This window comes from Rhinichthys klamathensis, unplaced genomic scaffold, assembly GCF_029890125.1.
Source record: "Rhinichthys klamathensis goyatoka isolate OS25496 unplaced genomic scaffold, OSU_Roscu_1.1 h1tg000231l_1, whole genome shotgun sequence".
Taxonomy (NCBI): domain Eukaryota; kingdom Metazoa; phylum Chordata; class Actinopteri; order Cypriniformes; family Leuciscidae; genus Rhinichthys; species Rhinichthys klamathensis.
This window is the reverse complement of record NW_026606755.1, coordinates 1,259,928-1,280,000: the sequence shown is the minus strand read 5'-3', so window position 1 is coordinate 1,280,000 and position 20,073 is coordinate 1,259,928. Positions and strand designations below refer to the sequence as shown.

Sequence of the window (20,073 nt, the reverse complement as noted above, 5' to 3'; positions counted from 1 at the left end):
ATCAATGACCGGCTGGATTTTTATTAACTAACATTATCAAAGATTTGTAAATACTATAACAAATGTATTGCTCATTGTTAGTTCATGTAAGGTAATACATTAACTAATGTTAACAAATGAGACCTTACTGTAAAGTGTTACCATAAAAGCCTTGCTCCGAAGGCGTCAGTCGTATGACCTTTTTGCTTCTAATTGGAGCCTTTATTTTTAAAAGAGTGATTTTATGTCATTTCGACAGGTTGATTTATTTGTGTCATTCTTCCAGGCTTTAATGGCATCTCGGGAGACTCAGAACAGACTCCATGCACTTTTCCTAGTCTGAGAGAGGCTGTTACCTGCTACTGTGACCTGTCTGGCTCGATCTTGGTCTCTCCGTTCTGCTTGTCATTGATGGATTTCTGCGAGAGGCGTGAGGACATGGTGGCGGCTTGCACCACGGCCTTGAAGCTGCGCTTGCGCTTCTGCACGTTCTGCTCCGGGTGGAAGATGATGACGTAGACTTTCGGTATGTAGAGCATCCCCAGAGACACGGAGGCACTCAGACTCATGGACACGGTCAGCGTCGTCGTCTGGATGAACATCTGGATCAAACACAGGAAATGGAACGCCAAGAGTTATAGATCACAGGACAGAGTTATATATCACTTTTGATAGACCCTATTATAAAAGAAAGACAAGATCTCAACCGAGATCACTTTAAATGAATAGTTCACTGAAAAAATGAAAATTCTCTCATCATTTACTCATCCTCATGCCATCCCCGATGTATATGACTTTCTTTCTTCAGATAAACACAAACGATTCATTCAAACAGACATTGATTCATCCACTGGGGTAGTATGGATTACTGTCACGATCGGTGTGTTCAAGCGTCAACCGAGTTCGCAGCCATTATATGGACTCACAGAGATGGATTATTTTCATTAAAAATATGGTTTCTGAAGAAAGAAAGTCATATACATTGAGGATGGCATGAGGGTGAGTAAATGATGAAAGAAATTTTGGGTGAACTCTCCCTTTAGACATAAGACTAAATGGAGAGGAAATGGAGAGTTTTGTCTCCTTTTTCTTCTTGATTTTTTTCTGACAAAAAGATTCTAGTAATCTCAGAGCTTCAGAAGAGATCTCAACAATGCTAAGACTAGCTAAGCTAATTTGCAAAATTCAAAAGTAATTTCAATATTGTCACGCTTGGTTGCACAGATCCCACAACGCAGGAGAATTACTAGAATAAGCCTTTAATCGCTATTCAAGGAACACAGGAGAACACAGGAAAGCTATAAACAACAACCAAGTAAAACTAAGACGACACGGAACAATGAACAGAGGAAAGGGTATAAATAAAGAGATAACTAAATGAACAACAGGTGAACGTAATCCAATAAGAAACCATAAAAAAACTAACTAGCAAACGAAACTCAGGAAAAGCAGCACAGGTAACAGAATGAAAACGAAACCAAAACAGACCGAGACCATTACAAATATGAACTCAAACATTTCTCATCAGCTTCTTCCAAGTCCAAATTATATACTTTTTAAGTTAAATAATGTTTTTGTTTTTTTACACATTTTAAAGACAAAGAAATAATTAATTTTACCATAATTATAAAAATACAATTAGAAACAAATTACTTAATTATTATAATTATTAATTAAAATATTTATTATACACTACCATTCAAAAATTTGGGGTCTGTTTTCTTAAAGTCGCCATGAAATCAAATTTGACAAATCTTCTTTTTATATGTAATATTGTAGTGTTTATTATAAATATCTGTGCACTTCATTATTATTTTTTAAATTCATGTACCCTTTATAATCTTTATCAAATACATTACCCTTCCCTCCCCCCTCGAAACGACCTCTCTTCTCTTTCGGTCACGTGCCATGGCGAAAGGGTGCGGCTATCGGTGCACTGCCTCTCAGAGAACCTGCTCGTATAAATATGGGCTGATTCCTGCCTGAAAATTTAGCTGCTCGTCCTCGTTCTCGTCGCCGGGCTCCTCAATAAAAAATCCTTCAAGGGAGGGTAACGGTGGAGAGGGTGGTGGAGAAAAATCCTCCACAACTGAATGTAAACTGGCATTCAAATCTGCCTCCATTTTGTTTGCAACGCCCAACCTCCAACGATCCAATTAATTCCCGAAGGATGAAATCAAGCCCCGCCCTACATTTTTTTTCTAATTTCAGAAGCCGCTTCACTCGGATATACACTCACCTAAAGGATTATTAGGAACACCATACTAATACTGTGTTTGACCCCCTTTCACCTTCAGAACTGCCTTAATTCTACGTGGCATTGATTCAACAAGGTGCAGAAAGCATTCTTTAGAAATGTTGACCCATATTGATAGGATAGCATCTTGCAGTTGATGGAGATTTGTGGGATGCACATCCAGGGCACGAAGCTCCCGTAACACCCAAAGATGCTCAATTGGGTTGAGATCTGGTGACTGTGGGGGCCATTTTAGTACAGTGAACTCATTGTCATGTTCAAGAAACCAATTTGAAATGATTCGAGCTTTGTGACATGGTGCATTATCCTGCTGGAAGTAGCCATCAGAGGATGGGTACATGGTGGCCATAAAGGGATGGACATGGTCAGAAACAATGCTCAGGTAGGCCGTGACATTTAAACGATGCCCAATTGGCACTAAGGGGCCTAAAGTGTGCCAAGAAAACATCCCCCACACCATTACACCACCACCACCAGCCTGCACAGTGGTAACAAGGCATGATGGATCCATGTTCTCATTCTGTTTACGCCAAATTCTGACTCAACCATCTGAATGTCTCAACAGAAATCGAAACTCATCAGACCAGGCAACATTTTTCCAGTCTTCAACTGTCCAATTTTGGTGAGCTCTTGCAAATTGTAGCCTCTTTTTCCTATTTGTAGTGGAGATGAGTGGTACCCGGTGGGGTCTTCTGCTGTTGTAGCCCATCCGCCTCAAGGTTGTGCGTGTTGTGGCTTCACAAATGCTTTGCTGCATACCTCGGTTGTAACGAGTGGTTATTTCAGTCAAAGTTGCTCTTCTATCAGCTTGAATCAGTCGGCCCATTCTCCTCTGACCTCTAGCATCAACAAGGCATTTTCGCCCACAGGACTGGCGCATACTGGATGTTTTTCCCTTTTCACACCATTCTTTGTAAACCCTAGAAATGGTTGTGCGTGAAAATCCCAGTAACTGAGCAGATTGTGAAATACTCAGACCGGCCCGTCTGGCACCAACAACCATGCCACGCTCAAAATTGCTTAAATCACCTTTCTTTCCCATTCTGACATTCAGTTTGGAGTTCAGGAGATTGTCTTGACCAGGACCACACCCCTAAATGCATTGAAGCAACTGCCATGTGATTGGTTGATTAGATAATTGCATTAATGAGAAATTGAACAGGTGTTCCTAATAATCCTTTAGGTGAGTGTACGTCACAACAAGGAAAAAATGACAATCTCAACTTCCGTTTCATGCCGACTTTAATGTTTTTGAAAGAAGTCTCTTCTGCTCACCAAGGCTGCATTTATTTGATCAAAAATACAGTAAAAACATTAATACCATGAAATATTATTACATTTCTATTTTAATATATGTAATTTATTCCTTAAGCAAAGTTGAATTTGGTGCTCAAGAAACATTTCTTATTATTATCATGTTAAAAACACTACTTCATATTTGTGTGGAAACCTTGACACTTTTTTCCCAGCATTCTTTGATGAATAGAAAGTTATAAATCTATTTGAAATCTTTTACATTATACTGTCACTTTCGATTAATTTCAGCATCCTTGCTGAATACAAGTATTAATGTATTCAAAAATCTTGCTGACCCCAAACTTACGAATGGTGTATTAATTGTATCGCTCTATATACTCTATCATTTGTTTTTCTAAAATTAACAGAAGAAACATCAAATGTGATGCTTAAATAAAACATCTAACGCCTTCATGAAAACGCTATACCTTTGAGTAATAAAATCCTCCTTTGGACAGGCCATGGCAATGCATCAATATAAACATTCACAATGTTCATCACATGTGGCTGCCAAAGGCAAATAAAAGAGCACCTGCCCACCCAAGAGTGCTCACCAGGAAATGACACGTATAGTATTAGCGCGGCGCATTAAACGGCATGTCAGTGGGAAGCTACCTGGGTCGTTTAATCTATGCAGCAATAACTAATGCTCTAATTCCTAATTCCCGCTGACGAGGCTTCTGGCTTTATTAAGATGGGTAGACATTGTCTTTCAGGCTCCCAAAGACTCCCGTTATCAACCTCCTCCCACAGTCAAACCCCCGGAACCTCATTGGTGGGCGGAAGAGTCTTTGTCTCTGTGTCATGGTGTGTCTTTGAGAGATAAAGGGGAGAAATGAAATGTTGTTTTTTCTCATCTCATCCCTTTCCATGTCTGCCATATCAAAGGCCTCTTCAAAAGAGAAACTGTGAGCAATTCAACTTGGACTTGTTATCGTGAGCCTGGCAGGTTGTTGCTTACTTCAATGCCTTCATATTGAAATGACTTCATTTCACATAATTTTCTACTTAAGGACTTAAACGGCAACTAAGCTCTGCTCTTTTGTTGCTGGATTGGAGCAGAACTGTGGTGTAAATACTGGAAGTTGTTTCAAAGAGAGATGGTGTTGCATTTCTATATATTGTGTTTTGAAGATGGAAAAGACGACATCTGAATATTTCATGTGTAGCATTTACTCTCTGTCCCATTGCGAATGTATAAGAAAAGCCTTACAGTTTACGATAGAACAGTAACAAAAAAGCAACTAGCAACACCACCAGGTAATGACGAAAAACACTTCCATGTAAAACAGCATTTGCAAAAGAATTTGTTTTCATGATATGACAAATTCATGCATAAAACGGTATATTCAACCAGAAAAAAAAGGGAAAGTGGAGGATTACTCCTCTCCTAAAACACCACTGGAATCCACTTCTGATGAGGCTTTTTCGTCAGGACATGGAGAATGAGGTCAAATTTAACCTCAAACCATCCCAAAGGTCTCATTTCCACTTCACGTTCAAACTTGCGTATCGTGTTCGGTTACACGTCAGTGACATTTGAATATGTGCATATGCTAATAAGATTTGAACATTGTGGTGAAGAAGCACCATTTAAATTTCAGTTTGTTCCTCAATAAAAGATTACATATGATTTCAGAAGATGTGGAATATAGAGTACAAGTCAGTCGAACCACTTTTATAGTGCATTTTGTCACTTTATACATTACCATTCAAAAGTTTGGGGTCGGTACGATTTTTAAAAAGCTTCTAATGCTTAACTGCTTATGCAAAAATACAGTAAAATCAGTAATATTGTGAAACATTATTACAATTTAAAATGTTGTCTATTTAAATATACTATTAAAAATTCCAGTGATGCGAAGCTGAATTTTCAGCTTCATTACTCCAGTCTTAAGTGTCACATGATCCTTCAGAAATCATTCTAATATGCTGATTTGCTGCTCAAGAAACATTTCTGATTATTAAAGGCATACTATGCAAGAATTGTACCTTAATATAACAGCTTCAAAGTCATTTCGGTGGTAAACAAACTCATAGTAGGGCGAATCATCCTGGTAGTAAAGCTTGTGGGGACGCCGCTGGAAAAACCAGCAATGCAAGTTTGAGAGTAGCGCCCCCGACAAATCTCGCGAGAATGACGACATGATTTACGGCAACTATGTCACATACCTGCCAACTTTTGAGTTTTGGGGGGGGGGGGGGGTAGAGACGAGTGAGATTTGTTGACGGGGGGGGGGGGGGGGGGGGGGGGGGGGGTGGTAGAGACGAGTGAGATTTGTTGACGGGGGGGGCCGTCTCGCTCGCGCAAGGTCTCTCGCTCGCTCTACGCGGTTTGGAGCACAATCTCTGTCTCGCATGCACGCTCGCTCTAGATAACGGGAGATTTTTAACGAATTTGCGGTATAACTAGTCGATCACGAGTGGCTCAACAGGTAGATATATAGATAAACTCATCTTCCAGGCATTTGACCGCCCGGGTTGACACTTCAGCGTGAGAAATCGGGAGTGTGGCGTGTGAGCGTGTGAAACCAATCAAATGCGGGTGTCTCACGGCCACTGCGTGAGAGTTGGCAGCTATGATGTCACACACATCAACAACAACATTTGAAGCATGAAGACACTTGCGCGCATTTCAGACGTGATACTCGACAATGGAAAAAGCAAAGAAAACGCGGTCGGAAGAGACTAGGAAAAGGAAAAGAGAATCTGACCGCGTGAGGAACCGGACAAGAGTCCCACTCTGTCTGGCTTTCACTCTGTCTGGCTTTCACTCGTTGGCGCGAGCTAAAAAGCAGCACTGGATGCAACAGTGATGCTGACCTGGTGATCTTGTTGATGGACTAGTAAGTAAATCTTTCTAAGTTTGTGTGCATTTTATTTTCTGATTTCACCGGAATTTATAGTCTCGGCAACGGAGATAGATTGAAGAGCGCGTCCGAGTGAAGACTGCGCGCGCGCCGCCACAAGAGACACTATGGGCCCTATCTTGCACCCGACGCAAATGACTTTGTACACTGACGCATGTATCATTCCTATTTTGAACCCGCGCAAAGCGGACTTTTCCCTCCACAGACACACGTCGGTTAACTAAGAAATACACTTGCGCTCCCCGGGGCGGTTCAGCGCAAAGAGGAGGCGTGTTCCGGCGCAAACTTTCCCTCATGCTATTTTGCTGTTCTATAAAACAATTGCGCCACTGACCAGAAAAAACCTAGTCTAAAGTCAGTGGCGCGTTGCGCGTTGTTCATTATGCTATTTTAAGGGCGCATGCTTGACCATAATCAATGTAGCGTGTGCACAACGCGCATACACTTTGATTCTCTCATCTTAGCCCTATTCGCACGGGATTAGTATTATCTGGTGACATATAGTAATTTGTAATAATTGCGGAGTTTGTCTGTGATCTTAATCCCGTGCAAATCGGCCATGTCTGTAATTTGTAAAGTAAAAATTCCCCCGCAAATTACCTACTATATTTCGCCGAACACAGAGGTCCTGTGATAATATTAGTCCCGCGCGAATCGGCATCTCTGTGATTTGGCCGGATCGTGTATAATTTTTTCAAGGTTTTTGCTTCATGTGCGCCTTTTTATCCATCTTTCGCGAAGAATGGAGGCTGGTTTGGAGTGTTTTGATAGTATTTTGGGTGCTGGGTCATATCGCAACTACACAATTTGAAGAAAGTGAAAGCTGAAAATCATCAGAGGAGCAAAAACAAAACGAATGATTAGATGGAGATGAATGACATGTATAGCAGCATGCGGTAAGGAACTTTATTCTGTTTATGTCATAATATATCATACAGCTAGACCTATAACGAAAAGAAATTTCCAAGCCTATTGACGTCATATCCGGGAGATAAGTCAGTAAATTCGAGTAAAATCACAGGCTTCGGTTATCCCGTGCGAATGCGCCACACGAAGATGTGGCGGGGTAATTTTTAAATCACACGAGGTCCCCAGATAATACTAATCCCGTGCGAATAGGGCTTAAGCAGCAGTTTTCATTTTTGCAAATCATACATTATTACGATAGATAGATAGTTAGATAGATAGATAGATAGATAGATAGATAGATAGATAGATAGATAGATAGTACCTTACACATTTACCCAAATTATCATACGCCTGTTTAAAGGAGCTGTATGTAAGATTGTGGCCAAAACTGGTACTGCAATCACTTTCAAATTACTGTAGAGCGGTGTATCCCCTCCCCCTCCTCCCTGACTCGAGGTTGCCAGATAGGCTGCAGGATCCAGCAGGAATTTATCCGACACGTTTGTAGCTGCAGTTGTGGTAACTAGAGCATAGCTGGCAACCCGGACGCCGCAACACTACTGACTTCGTGATTGGTAGATAGGTGGAGGGCGGCGCATCAGACCAAAACACAACATGACAACATCAACATCAGTTGAGGGCTGCAACTTCACTTTTTAAATGACAATATCCTGGCCGGACTACTGTTGTCAGTGATATAAGTATTTGTAGTGAACATGATTTCTTAATGTCTAGTGACATATCAGGGCCATTTTATGATTAATTGAAATAAATTTCTTACATACAGCTCCTTTAACAGAAGTTAATTTGGGTGGGTTTCTCCATCCCCAATGTCACTTCTCTGTGTTTTACGGCCCTGACGAGAACGTTGCTCTCCTCGGCTGTGAACCGCTCCTGGCGCGCGCCTGGCAAATCCGTCGTTATAATAGGAATCCGCTTTAGAACAAGCACGCCTGCTCTTAAAGGGAATGTGAGATGACGCTCTGATTGGTTTATTTCACGTTACGCCCAAACCACACCTATGAATAATGAAGCTACTTCAGACCAACCCCTTTTAGATTTGCGCCAGGCGCAAGAGGCATTTCTCCCGCTGGGAAAATAGCAACAGCGCCGGGATCCGCCCAAAAAGTTACTTGCGCTTTGCGCTTTGACACTTGCGTTTCAGATCGTTAAAATAGGGCCCTAAGTGTATCCATGACACTGATAGCAGCGGGCACGAGCGCTCAGGTTGAGTTCAAAAACTCATTTTAGCGCTAGATCTCTTATTTAAAGGCACACTATGCAAGATCTGTACCTTAATATAACAGCTTCAAAGGGGTATCAAAGGGGTATCAGGCCGTGAGTGCAGAAACCAGTCTATGGCAGACGCTTGCGTGAGTGGCATTTACGACAGTAACGTTAAATACAAGTACTCCACAGCGACTCTAGGGGTCGCTGTTTGACAAAAACGGAATTCCTGCATAGTGTGCCTTTAATGTTGAAATGTTGATTCATATTTTTGTGGAAACAGTGATATATTTGATAAATAAAAAGAACAGCATTTACTTGAAATATAATTCTTTTTAACATTAAAAATGTTTTTACTGTTACTTCTAATCAATTTAATGCATCCTTGCTGAAAAAAAGTAGGCTATTAAAAAAAGCTGACCCCAAACTTTTGAACAGTAGTGCACTTTGGATGAACAGTCTTGCAAATATCTCCTTGTGTGTTCCACGCAAAAAAGAAAATCATACAGGATTGGCATGACATGATGTTGAGTAAATTATTTGCATTTTTGGGTGAACCATTTGTTTAACAACATTAATAATCAATCACATTATAACGCACGTCTCACCTTCTCAGTGGACTGTGCTGTGCCAAAGAAAATAGGCACAAACGCCAGCCAGACGATGCAGGTGGTATACATGGTGAAGCCGATGGGTTTAGCTTCGTTGAAAGTCTCAGGCACGCCTCTGCTCTTGACCGCATAGACAGTGCATGTGACCATCAGCACGATACTGTAGCTCAGGCAGCAGATGAGCGACAGATCAGACATGTCACACTTCAGGACGCCACGTGCCAACTCAGGATTGGGTGGCCGCTGCTCCTCGTAGTCCACGGTGGTGTGTGGCGGCATCACGCCAAACCAGACGAAAACACCCACAACCTGCAAGAGACGGGAGGAAGTAAAAGCTTATCATTAACGGCGAGACTGAGTCAGTCAGAAGGTCAGACTCATTTGTCAAGAGCTGCTGTTAGATTGATGTAGAATATAGTGTAAAAAGGGATGCGTTTTAGCCAGTCTTCAGCAGACACGACTTCGCACAAGATTACTGGTTAAAATAGCCCACCTATCAGCCTGATTGCTCTTAATGATGGGTTTTGAAGTGCTTTTTTACAGACACAAAAGAAACTATAAGATCCTCTCCTCGCCTAATAATAACGTGCCTAGATTTCTGAAATGAAAAAAAGGGGCTATGTCTAGTTCAGCTGAAATGTAGCATTTAAAATGTAATGTTTTTAATTCTGAATTAAAAAGGGGAACAATTCAAGGTTTGTGTATTTTGACCATAATGTATTCAGAAAACAACTACACATTGTACTGTTCAAAAGTTTGGGGTCAGACATTAATAATTTTATTTAGCAAATATGCATTAAAGTGATCAAAAGTGACAGTAAAGACATATATATTACTAAAAAAAATCAGTTTCTGATAAAACTTTCTATTCATCAAGAATCCTGAAAAATTGTCATGGTTTTCATAAGAATATTAAGCAACACAACTGTTTTCAGCATTGATAATAATAAGAAATATTTCTTGAGCCTCAAATCAGCATATTAGATTAGAATGATTTCTGAAGGATCATGTGACACTGAAGACTGAAGTTATGATGCTGAAAATTCTACTATAAATTACATTTTTTTTAAATATTCAAAAAGAAAACAGTCACTTTAAATTGTAATAATATTTCACAGCTCATTTTACTGTAGCATAAGAGACTTCTATCAAAAATCTTTCAAAAATCATAAACGTTTGAACGCTAGTGTACATTTAGACCTTTTTGTTTATGTACTATGCACCCATTGTGAGTAAATTACTTCAGTAAATTATGAAAAATGATTAACTTTATTTCCATGTCATATTGGGTGCAATGTAGTATAAATATAAATATATATTAGTAAACATGTTACTGGGTCAACAACATCCCTATTATTTCAGGTTAGGACTGTCCATAGAAAAGAAAAATCACAATAAAACCTCTTTGAAATCTATCTTTTTTTTTCTTGACTCAAATTAGATTAAATAGACAGCAAATGGAGACTTAAATACTCATGTTTCTTAAAGTCTCTAAAACTTCGCCAATTTGCTGAAGTCTGCGAGAGAAGAGAAGGAACCCTGCAATTTGAGAAGGAACTGCAAATAAACGATGAAATTGAAATCAGACACTGTGTGAAGAAATAATGTTTTTTAAAACAATAATGTGCAATATCTAGCACATAACCTTGCAAACAAAATATGTGTTCTAAGAACATAACGTTCATATTAGGTTATGAAAACTTTATTTCTAAAAAAGTTATTTTCTTGATTATGCGAATGTGAAGGGATCATGCATTCTTCAGACATAGTAGGAATGTTACTTTTGAATGTTATCTGAAAGTAGTTCTAAAGTAGTAACATTTCTAAACTAAAAATATCTGCTAAAAAAAAGTTGAATGATGTATAAATAATGTTTTTGAGTTAACTTTTTGAGAACATTATTAAAAACCAGATCATTTTTTATATACGTTACTGGAAGTATAACTTTGAGAACCTTTCCACAACATCAGCTAAAGTGCTGAGAAGGTTCCCTTTCAGCTAGGAAGTTACTATTTTACATTTTGAACAGCAAATATAAACAAGGATTTTCTAAGGATGGCTAAAGGGGACGTATGATTACCATAATCATAATGTAGCAAAGTCATTCACCATGTAAGTGCGGAGGGTCACCGGATGAGAGCAGCTGTTAGAGGCGTGATTTAGAGAGCGTCCTCTGCACCTGTTCTCAACAAGAACATGCCGACTAGGAAGTGACTGATCCTGAGTGAGGGTGCTCATCAGGTAAGGCTCAAAACTTTCCCAGAAACTTCCACGGCTGGGAGGAGAACAGAACAGCAGCCGGGCAGCCGGCGTGTTGTCGCGGAGACAGATGTTGCTGTCAGAATCGCTCGGCGGAGTTCCGTTCTCAACTCGGCATCGGTGACACATCTGCCAACATGTGCTGGAGGAGGTGCTGAGAAACGTCCTGCTGTCAATCATTCTCCCGCTAACGTCCTGTTAATCTCGTCTCCCCCACGCAGTTGCCAGTGAGTCATGCGCATAATTCTGGGGCTAAGCTTGAACCACAAAAGCGCTTAAAATATTCTTTTGTAAAAGTTCCAATCAGCAGTTTTTAATCGGAGGAGAGGTGTTTATCAGCAGACACGATGTGTATCGACTAAGGAGGAGCTTTCTTGTCACCTGTAAATCACTCAAGCATTTTTTCCGCCTTTACTGATGTTGAATCTGTTGCTTTTGGCACGTTTGCTAGCACAAGCAGAATGAAGCCAGAGCACTCAACATGATGAGGTCTGCAGGCAGCTTATCAGCTTCGGCAGAGTGTCCAAACACAGGAGAATCTGCTTGGCTGGGAAACTGCTATTGACTAAACCTCAAAATTCATCCACAGTGACATATTGAGAGTGGAACAAGAGTATAGGGGCTTTAGTTACCATAACCAGTGGCTCTGTGTCACTCATGAACCCATGTTTGGCTAGGGTGAGACAGAAAGGTTCATGCACGTTTCAGTAAGATAAGGACTTCCTATGGTGCCTCTCGACAGAATTCTGGATAATGTGAAGAAGAATTTTCTTTACTAATTAAATGAATAATTCCTTAATTCAATCATTTGTCCTCGCCGATGCTACAGATTTTAATAAATGCATGAAGTTAAAAGTTAAAGGTGATGTGTGTTATTTTGTGTTAAATACCTCTTCTGTGCAAACTTAATATGCAGGGTCTATTAAAAGGTTCATGGGTTTATTCCACAGGAAAGAAAATATGTACATTGTAAGAAGAAAAAAAGACAGAAATCCAGAGCAACCAATTAGAATGATTTCTGAAGGATCATGTGACACAGTAATGATGCTGAAAGTTCAGCTTTGCATCACAGGAATAAATCACATTTTAAAATATATCCAAATAAAAAAGTTATTTTAAATTGTAATAATATGTCAGGATAAAACCGTTTCCCTGTATTTTTTATTAAATAAAAACTTTTTTAAAAATCTTACTAACCCCAAACTTTTGAACAGTAGAGTAAATACTATAGTGATTTAAAAACAGTCTAACACAGTAACCAATTCCATGAGATTTGGGACTTAATAAAGAACATGGGTTGCACCCTGCAGGAAGCAAAACAATAAAATGATCACTACAGTAAATTGCTTCAAGCTCTGATTTACCACGCTTACCTGTACTGAGATCAGAATGAAGGTTATCATAAGTTGTGAAGTGGGGCTGATGAATTTTGGAGGCGTGACGGACTTCTTGCCCTGCTCGAAGATCCGGTAGATCCGGTTGGTCTTTGTGAGCATGGCGGAGTACGTAATGCTCATGCCCAGACCCAGCAGAAGCCTGCGGAAAGCACACACCACCGTTCCCGGCTCAGCGATCATGAGGAAGGTGATGAAGTAGATGAGGAAGATCCCGGTCAGGAGCACGTAGCTGAGCTCGCGGCCCGCGGCCCTCACGATGGGGGTGTCGTTGAAGCGGATGAAGGTGATGATGACGGACAGGGTGGCCAGGATGCCAAGAATGGCCAGGAACAGAGGGATAACGGCCCAGGGAGAATGCCACTCCAGCTTGATGATGGGAGTTGGCCGGCAGGCCGTGCGGTTGAGGGTCGGCCGCATGTCGAAAGGGCACATCTCGCAGTTGAACTCGTCAGCTTGGAAGTAATACCCGTCACAGAGCTCACAGTGCCAACAGCACGGGACACCCTTCACCATCTTCTTCCTCTCACCCGATTGGCACGGAAAACTGCAAACAGAGTCCGGAATTTGACGGTTTCCACCAGTCCACTGCATCTCTTCTACCTGATGAAATACATTTACTGAGAATTAAACTAGAAAAAAAAATGTTCATCTGTTGAACCTAAATAGGTCAACTAACTGTTAAAGGGTTAGTTCACCCAAACGTTTTAATTCTGTCATCATTTACTCATCCTCGTGTCGTTCCAAACCTTCAAGACTTTCGTTTATCTTCGGAACACAAATGAAGATATTTTTAATGAAATCTGAGAGCTTTCTGTCCCTCCGTTGACAGCTACGCAACTACCACTTTTACGCTTCAAAAAGTTCATAAAGAGATCGTAAAACTATGGATTGAGCGGTTTAGTCCAAATTTTCTAAAGGGACACGTGTGTGAGAATCAATGAGGTTCATTCTCGTGTTACGCAGCACGTTTGAGCTTCAGCAAGAACCAATGAGGTTCATTCTCGTGTTACGCAGCACGTTTGAGCTTCTGCAAGAACCAATGAGGTTCATTCTCGTGTTACGCAGCACGTTTGAGCTTCAGTAAGAACCAATGAGGTTCATTCTCGTGTTACGCAGCACGTTTGAGCTTCTGCAAGAACCAATGAGGTTCATTCTCGTGTTACGCAGCACGTTTGAGCTTCAGCAAGAACCAATGAGGTTCATTCTCGTGTTACGCAGCACGTTTGAGCTTCAGTAAGAACCAATGAGGTTCATTCTCGTGTTACGCAGCACGTTTGAGCTTCAGTGAGAACCAATGAGGTTCATTCTCGTGTTACGCAGCACGTTTGAGCTTCAGCAAGAGCCAATGAGGTTCATTCTCGTGTTACGCAGCACGTTTGAGCTTCAGCAAGAACCAATGAGGTTCATTCTCGTGTTACGCAGCACGTTTGAGCTTCTGCAAGAACCAATGAGGTTCATTCTCGTGTTACGCAGCACGTTTGAGCTTCAGTAAGAACCAATGAGGTTCATTCTCGTGTTACGCAGCACGTTTGAGCTTCTGCAAGAACCAATGAGGTTCATTCTCGTGTTACGCAGCACGTTTGAGCTTCAGCAAGAACCAATGAGGTTCATTCTCGTGTTACGCAGCACGTTTGAGCTTCAGTAAGAACCAATGAGGTTCATTCTCGTGTTACGCAGCACGTTTGAGCTTCAGTGAGAACCAATGAGGTTCATTCTCGTGTTACGCAGCACGTTTGAGCTTCAGCAAGAGCCAATGAGGTTCATTCTCGTGTTACGCAGCACGTTTGAGCTTCAGCAAGAACCAATGAGGTTCATTCTCGTGTTACGCAGCATGTTTGAGCTTCAGCAAGAGCCAATGAGGTTCATTCTCGTGTTACGCAGCACGTTTGAGCTTCAGCAAGAACCAATGAGGTTCATTCTCGTGTTACGCAGCACGTTTGAGCTTCAGCAAGAGCCAATGAGGTTCATTCTCGTGTTACGCAGCACGTTTGAGCTTCAGCAAGAACCAATGAGGTTCATTCTCGTGTTACGCAGCATGTTTGAGCTTCAGTAAGAGCCAATGAGGTTCATTCTCGTGTTACGCAGCACGTTTGAGCTTCAGCAAGAGCCAATGAGGTTCATTCTCGTGTTACGCAGCACGTTTGAGCTTCAGCAAGAACCAATGAGGTTCATTCTCGTGTTACGCAGCACGTTTGAGCTTCAGCAAGAACCAATGAGGTTCATTCTCGTGTTACGCAGCACGTTTGAGCTTCAGCAAGAGCCAATGAGGTTCATTCTCGTGTTACGCAGCACGTTTGAGCTTCAGCAAGAACCAATGAGGTTCATTCTCGTGTTGCGCAGCACGTTTGAGCTTCTGCAAGAACCAATGAGGTTCATTCTTGTGTTACGCAGCACGTTTGAGCTTCTGCAAGAACCAATGAGGTTCATTCTTGTTATGTCAAAAGCAGGTTCGGTTTATGTTCGCTGATCAATGTTTATATACGAATAAAAGACTAAATTCAATCTGTTCATCATATAAAGCGATCAAGTCTCTTCAGAAAATTTTGACTAAACTGCTCAATTCATGTGGATTAGTTTTATGATCCTTTTCATTAAAATATATATTGATTTGTGTTACAAAGATGAATGAAAGTCTTACAGGTTTGGAACATTGTGAGGATGAGTAAATGATGACAGAATTTTCATTTTTGGCTGAACTAACTATTTGCCAATATAATTAATCAGAAATTGGAGTCAATTTACGTTGAGTCGCAGGTTATTGGTCCACTGGCCGATGACTCTGTATCCTGGACTAGATGTGTTGGTCATCTGGTACTGAAAGATGTCATAGCGTCCAGGAGCATCACCGTTTTCATTAAACAGAACGGCAGTGCCGGCGCTACCTGATAATCAAAAAAGAAACGTTCATATAATGTTATCATACAACAAGAAACATCATAAATGTCATTATTTTCCAAAAATAAATTTTATTTGATTGTTTTGCTTCCATTCCGTCTTTCGCATCTTTATTAAATATAGCAAGTTGGGGAATGACAATGGGCTCATCTCATTTTATTATGCAAGCTGATAATCTTGATCTGTTTCCTAAAAGAGAAATATTGCCAATTTTAAACGCAAATTGTTACTTTTGTCAGCCTTGAAGAAGATGATCTCAAAGCTAATAAACATTGACTAAAAGCCAAAAAATACTATTCTGATTTTATTGGGTCTTTAAAGAAATACATTACAGAGGTGATAGTAAATTATAGCTGAGAGGATGAGCGTGATCACGGCTAGATATATAATAAAGAGACGTTCTTCCTGTCACTCCTTATCCACTGAGACTAAACATCTTCACTTCGCTCTACAACCATCTGTCATATACGGTAGATGCTCCATTCATGCATACTTTATCCTGCTGCATATTACATGCAGCAATATCTTTTTTTAGTCCATGATTATATTTCAACGGTAAACTCTGAATGCACTATGGACAAACATTCAGCTCTGATTGTGAGTGCTTTGAGTCCGTCTTTGTCAACCTGAATATGTGTATTTAGTTCAGTCATTAGATCCCTTCCTCCAACTAAGCAAGAACACATCATTAAACCACTCATAACCTGCTTCAGTTAGCCCTGGAGGGATGAGGATTTGTCTTTTGCTTGTTTGTCCTTTCCTGTATTGGCGGAAGACAGCATCATTTGAAATTCTGGCGAAGAAAAAAGGACTGATTTTCTCCTTCACAATAATGCATATTGCTTGTTCAGCCGATTCCCTGCAGGCGAGCTCCCAACCAAATGTTTGCAAGATGACAGTCACTCTTGAGAAAGTGATTTAATGGGAATTCTTTCATGGACAGCTTCACAACACCAGAGCAAAGTTAGATTTACTTTGGCAGAACTTTGCCATTTTTAAAGAGACGGTTCTTCTGTTTTCAAACTATAATGAACTACGAGGCCACACGGGTACTGTGAAGCACTAAGCACATTCTGAATTTAATCGCAACAAGAACAGTCATTCGCAACACATTTATCTTCAATATTGTGACATATTGCAAAATTAAACTGAATATTCTGCATATAATAATGTAGGGCGGGGCTTGATTTCATCTTTCAGGATTTGATTGGATCGTGAAAAGTGTATTACTGGTTAATATATTTGCCAGTTTATAATATATATATATATTAACTGCACTGCCTTGGTTAAATCAATAGAAAATAAATGTCATTTTAGAAGTGGAACAATCAATTAAGAAAAATAATTTCTTTGGAATAACATGCACCCATGAATTGTAGACAAAATGCTTTTTTTTATTAAATAATTAAAAGAGCTCATATTTGTATGTTGTCTGTAAGGATATATATACACTACCATTCAAAGGTTGTTGTTTTTTTAAAGAAATTAATACTTTTATTCAGCATTAAATGAGACAATAAATGTATCAAAAGTGACAGTAAATGCATAATGTTGCAAAATATTTCTATTTCAAATAAATGTTGTTGTAAAAAAATATTAGGCAGCAACTTTTTTTAGCATTGATGATAAAAAATGTTTCATAAGAAGTAAATCGGCATATTAGAATGATTTCTGAAGACACTGAAGACTGCAGTAATGATGCTGAAAATTCAGCTTAGCCATCACCGGAATTAATTACATTTCAAAATATATTCAAATAGAAGACTTTTTAGAATTAAAATATTATAGAATTTCCCAATATAACTGTTTTTACCGTATTTTTGATCAAATATCTGAATGTTAGCAACCACAAACTTTCTGTGATTTTTTGCAAATAGCAGTTTAAACTTCTTATACAGCACAATACATTTTTGAGCTTGAAAGTGCTCTTACCCTACACTGTGATTATATAGAAAAGTTGGTAACACTTTACAATAAGGTTCATTAGTTAAAATTAGTTAACTACATTAGTTAGCATGAACTAATAATGAACTGCTCTTATACAGCATTTATTAATCTTTGTTAATGTTAATTTAAACATTTACTAATACTTTATTAAAATCTTGTTAACATTAGTTAATGCACTGTGAACTAACATGAACAAACAATGAACAGCTGTATTTTTATTAACTAACGTTAACAAAGATGAACAAATACAGTAACAAATGTATTCCTCAGGGTTAGTTCATGTTAGTTAATATACATTAACTAATGTTAACTAATGAACCTTATTGTAAAGTGTTACCGAAAAGTTCAACTTTTACATTAACATTTATTCATTTAGCAGACATTTTTAAACAAAATGACTTACGAATGAGGCATACAACAAAGAAATTTTCTCCACAATAACTAAAGTTACTGTATACAGATTTGAAACAGCATAGCAATGAGGACATGATAACAGAATTTTAATTTGTGGGTAAAGTTTCCAAATATCCCAGGGCGGACCCATGTCAATAGCACACTTGTGCTCAATCCAAATGAGCCTACGAGGCAAAACTAAAGCTCTCTATGGGGTTTAGTTTGGACCTTTGAACATCTTTTGGCATCGTCTGATGCCAGTCAGGTCTCGTCTTCAGTGATTCTGATCAAGTGTGTCAACTCACCATTGAAGTTGACGGCGCGGATGTAGCTAAGCAGCAAACGTCCCTCCACTGGGTCCATTTTATCACAAACACCTGTGGCTCCCATACACAGATCCTGGTGCATGTTGTGCAAAGCATGAGCCATGGCATACACTGCATCAATTACAAACTGAACCTTGCCCTCTTGCTCGTAATGAGAATCACGAGTGATCCGTTCTTCTCCTGAAAGACAGAGAGAGAGAGAAAAGTTGAAATGAACACAGCGAGACAGCAAAGTGTTGAATGAAAAGAGTAGGTGAACGATAAGCAAGAGAGAAGACCTTTTAATAAGTAAGACCAAGACATTTTAAGGTCACCTGTCATTGCTCCAAACATCAGTTAACTTGCAAACGGCTATCAGGAGCTCTCACCTGTGCATTTCTTCTTTTCTGGGTCGATCTTGATACCTGGACGTGTCAGTTTGCACCTAAAGTCGTCCTCCCAGAATTCAGCGAACCAGATATTCCTGCGATTGTTCTCCAGGGATCGAGTGATGAAGTACTGGTCAAACCCTGGCGAAAAGCAGAAAAATGACCAATTTTATGTTTGTAGTAGAATTAAGTCGAGTAGAATTAAGTACAATTGTAAGATACACTACCGTTCAAAAGTTGGGGGATGATTTTTTAATGTTTTTGAAAGAAGTCTCTTATTAACAGAATTTATTTGAAATGGAAAACTTTTTTTTTTTTTTTTTTTTTTTTTTTTAAAGGGACAATGCTTATTAATGAACATCTTAGCTTTTCAGCAATGTAAATATGCCAGAATTAGCCCCAGGGCTACTTTACATCTGCAGTCCCCCGTCAGGTCATCACAATATCAAATAACAAGGCTAACATTTAAATTTAAGTATGATGCTACACAGTTTAAAGGACACCATAATATTCAAATAACATATTACAAGAGACACCACTGTTTTCAGACAGGTTACACATACACATATACAATAAAGTGCTATTCTATGTACTTTAAGTACATTGCAATTATGCTAAAATACTAAAAATTACAATAAAGTGCTGGATCTGGTTTGGTATACATACAAATACTTAAACAATACTACAGTGATCTTATCCATATACCTCGATTTGCACAAAATTTAGTTAATGGTCACAGTTTTGATGTGTCTTGAGCCATTGTTTAAGTTGGTTCTTAAAACTGGGGTACGTCGGACATTCTCTAATAACAACCGGTAATTTGTTCCAAATCTCTGACCCCTTAATTGACAACACATATTTTCCAAATGTTGTACGCCTGTAAGGCACCACACAATCACCCCTGATGGAAGCCCTGGTAACACTTCTTCCCTCTCCCTGTTTTTTTAATGTAATGTATTCACTCAGTGGGTGTGGGGCAAGTCCATGCAGGATCTTATATACAGCACAGGCATATTTTAGCTTTAGAACATTTTCAAAACTTAATAAGTTATATTTCTGTAATATTGAACAATGGTGATGTGAAAGCCATTGTGGTGACAATGGCTTTGGTAACATTATAAATGTCTGTACTGTCACCTTTGATCAAGTTAATGCATCCTTGCTGAATAAAAGTATTAATTTCTTTAATAAAAATCTTACTGAGCCCATTGTTTTGAATGGTAGTGTACATGGCAGATATAGAAGTTGCAACCAACTTTACTACCATATTGTGACAATTCTGAGTGAAATAGTTATTGAACTAGAAAGGAATGTAGGACAGGATTGATTTTATACTTTA

At 39.5% G+C, this 20,073-nt stretch overlaps 1 protein-coding gene across 1 annotated transcript in view; it reads right to left on the bottom strand.

Annotated features, from left to right (window-relative positions):
* Nucleotides 1-20,073, bottom strand: part of grm6a (glutamate receptor, metabotropic 6a) — a 58,651-nt gene that overhangs the window by 6,689 nt on the left and 31,889 nt on the right. The window contains exons 6-11 of the mRNA XM_056265277.1: nt 18,735-18,875; nt 18,346-18,546; nt 15,548-15,687; nt 12,782-13,405; nt 9,147-9,458; nt 336-581 (exon numbers count right to left, since the gene is read on the bottom strand). Coding sequence (XP_056121252.1) covers nt 339-581; nt 9,147-9,458; nt 12,782-13,405; nt 15,548-15,687; nt 18,346-18,546; nt 18,735-18,875 — 1,661 coding nt within the window. The 3' untranslated portion in view covers nt 336-338. The remainder of the gene's footprint in view (nt 1-335; nt 582-9,146; nt 9,459-12,781; nt 13,406-15,547; nt 15,688-18,345; nt 18,547-18,734; nt 18,876-20,073) is intronic.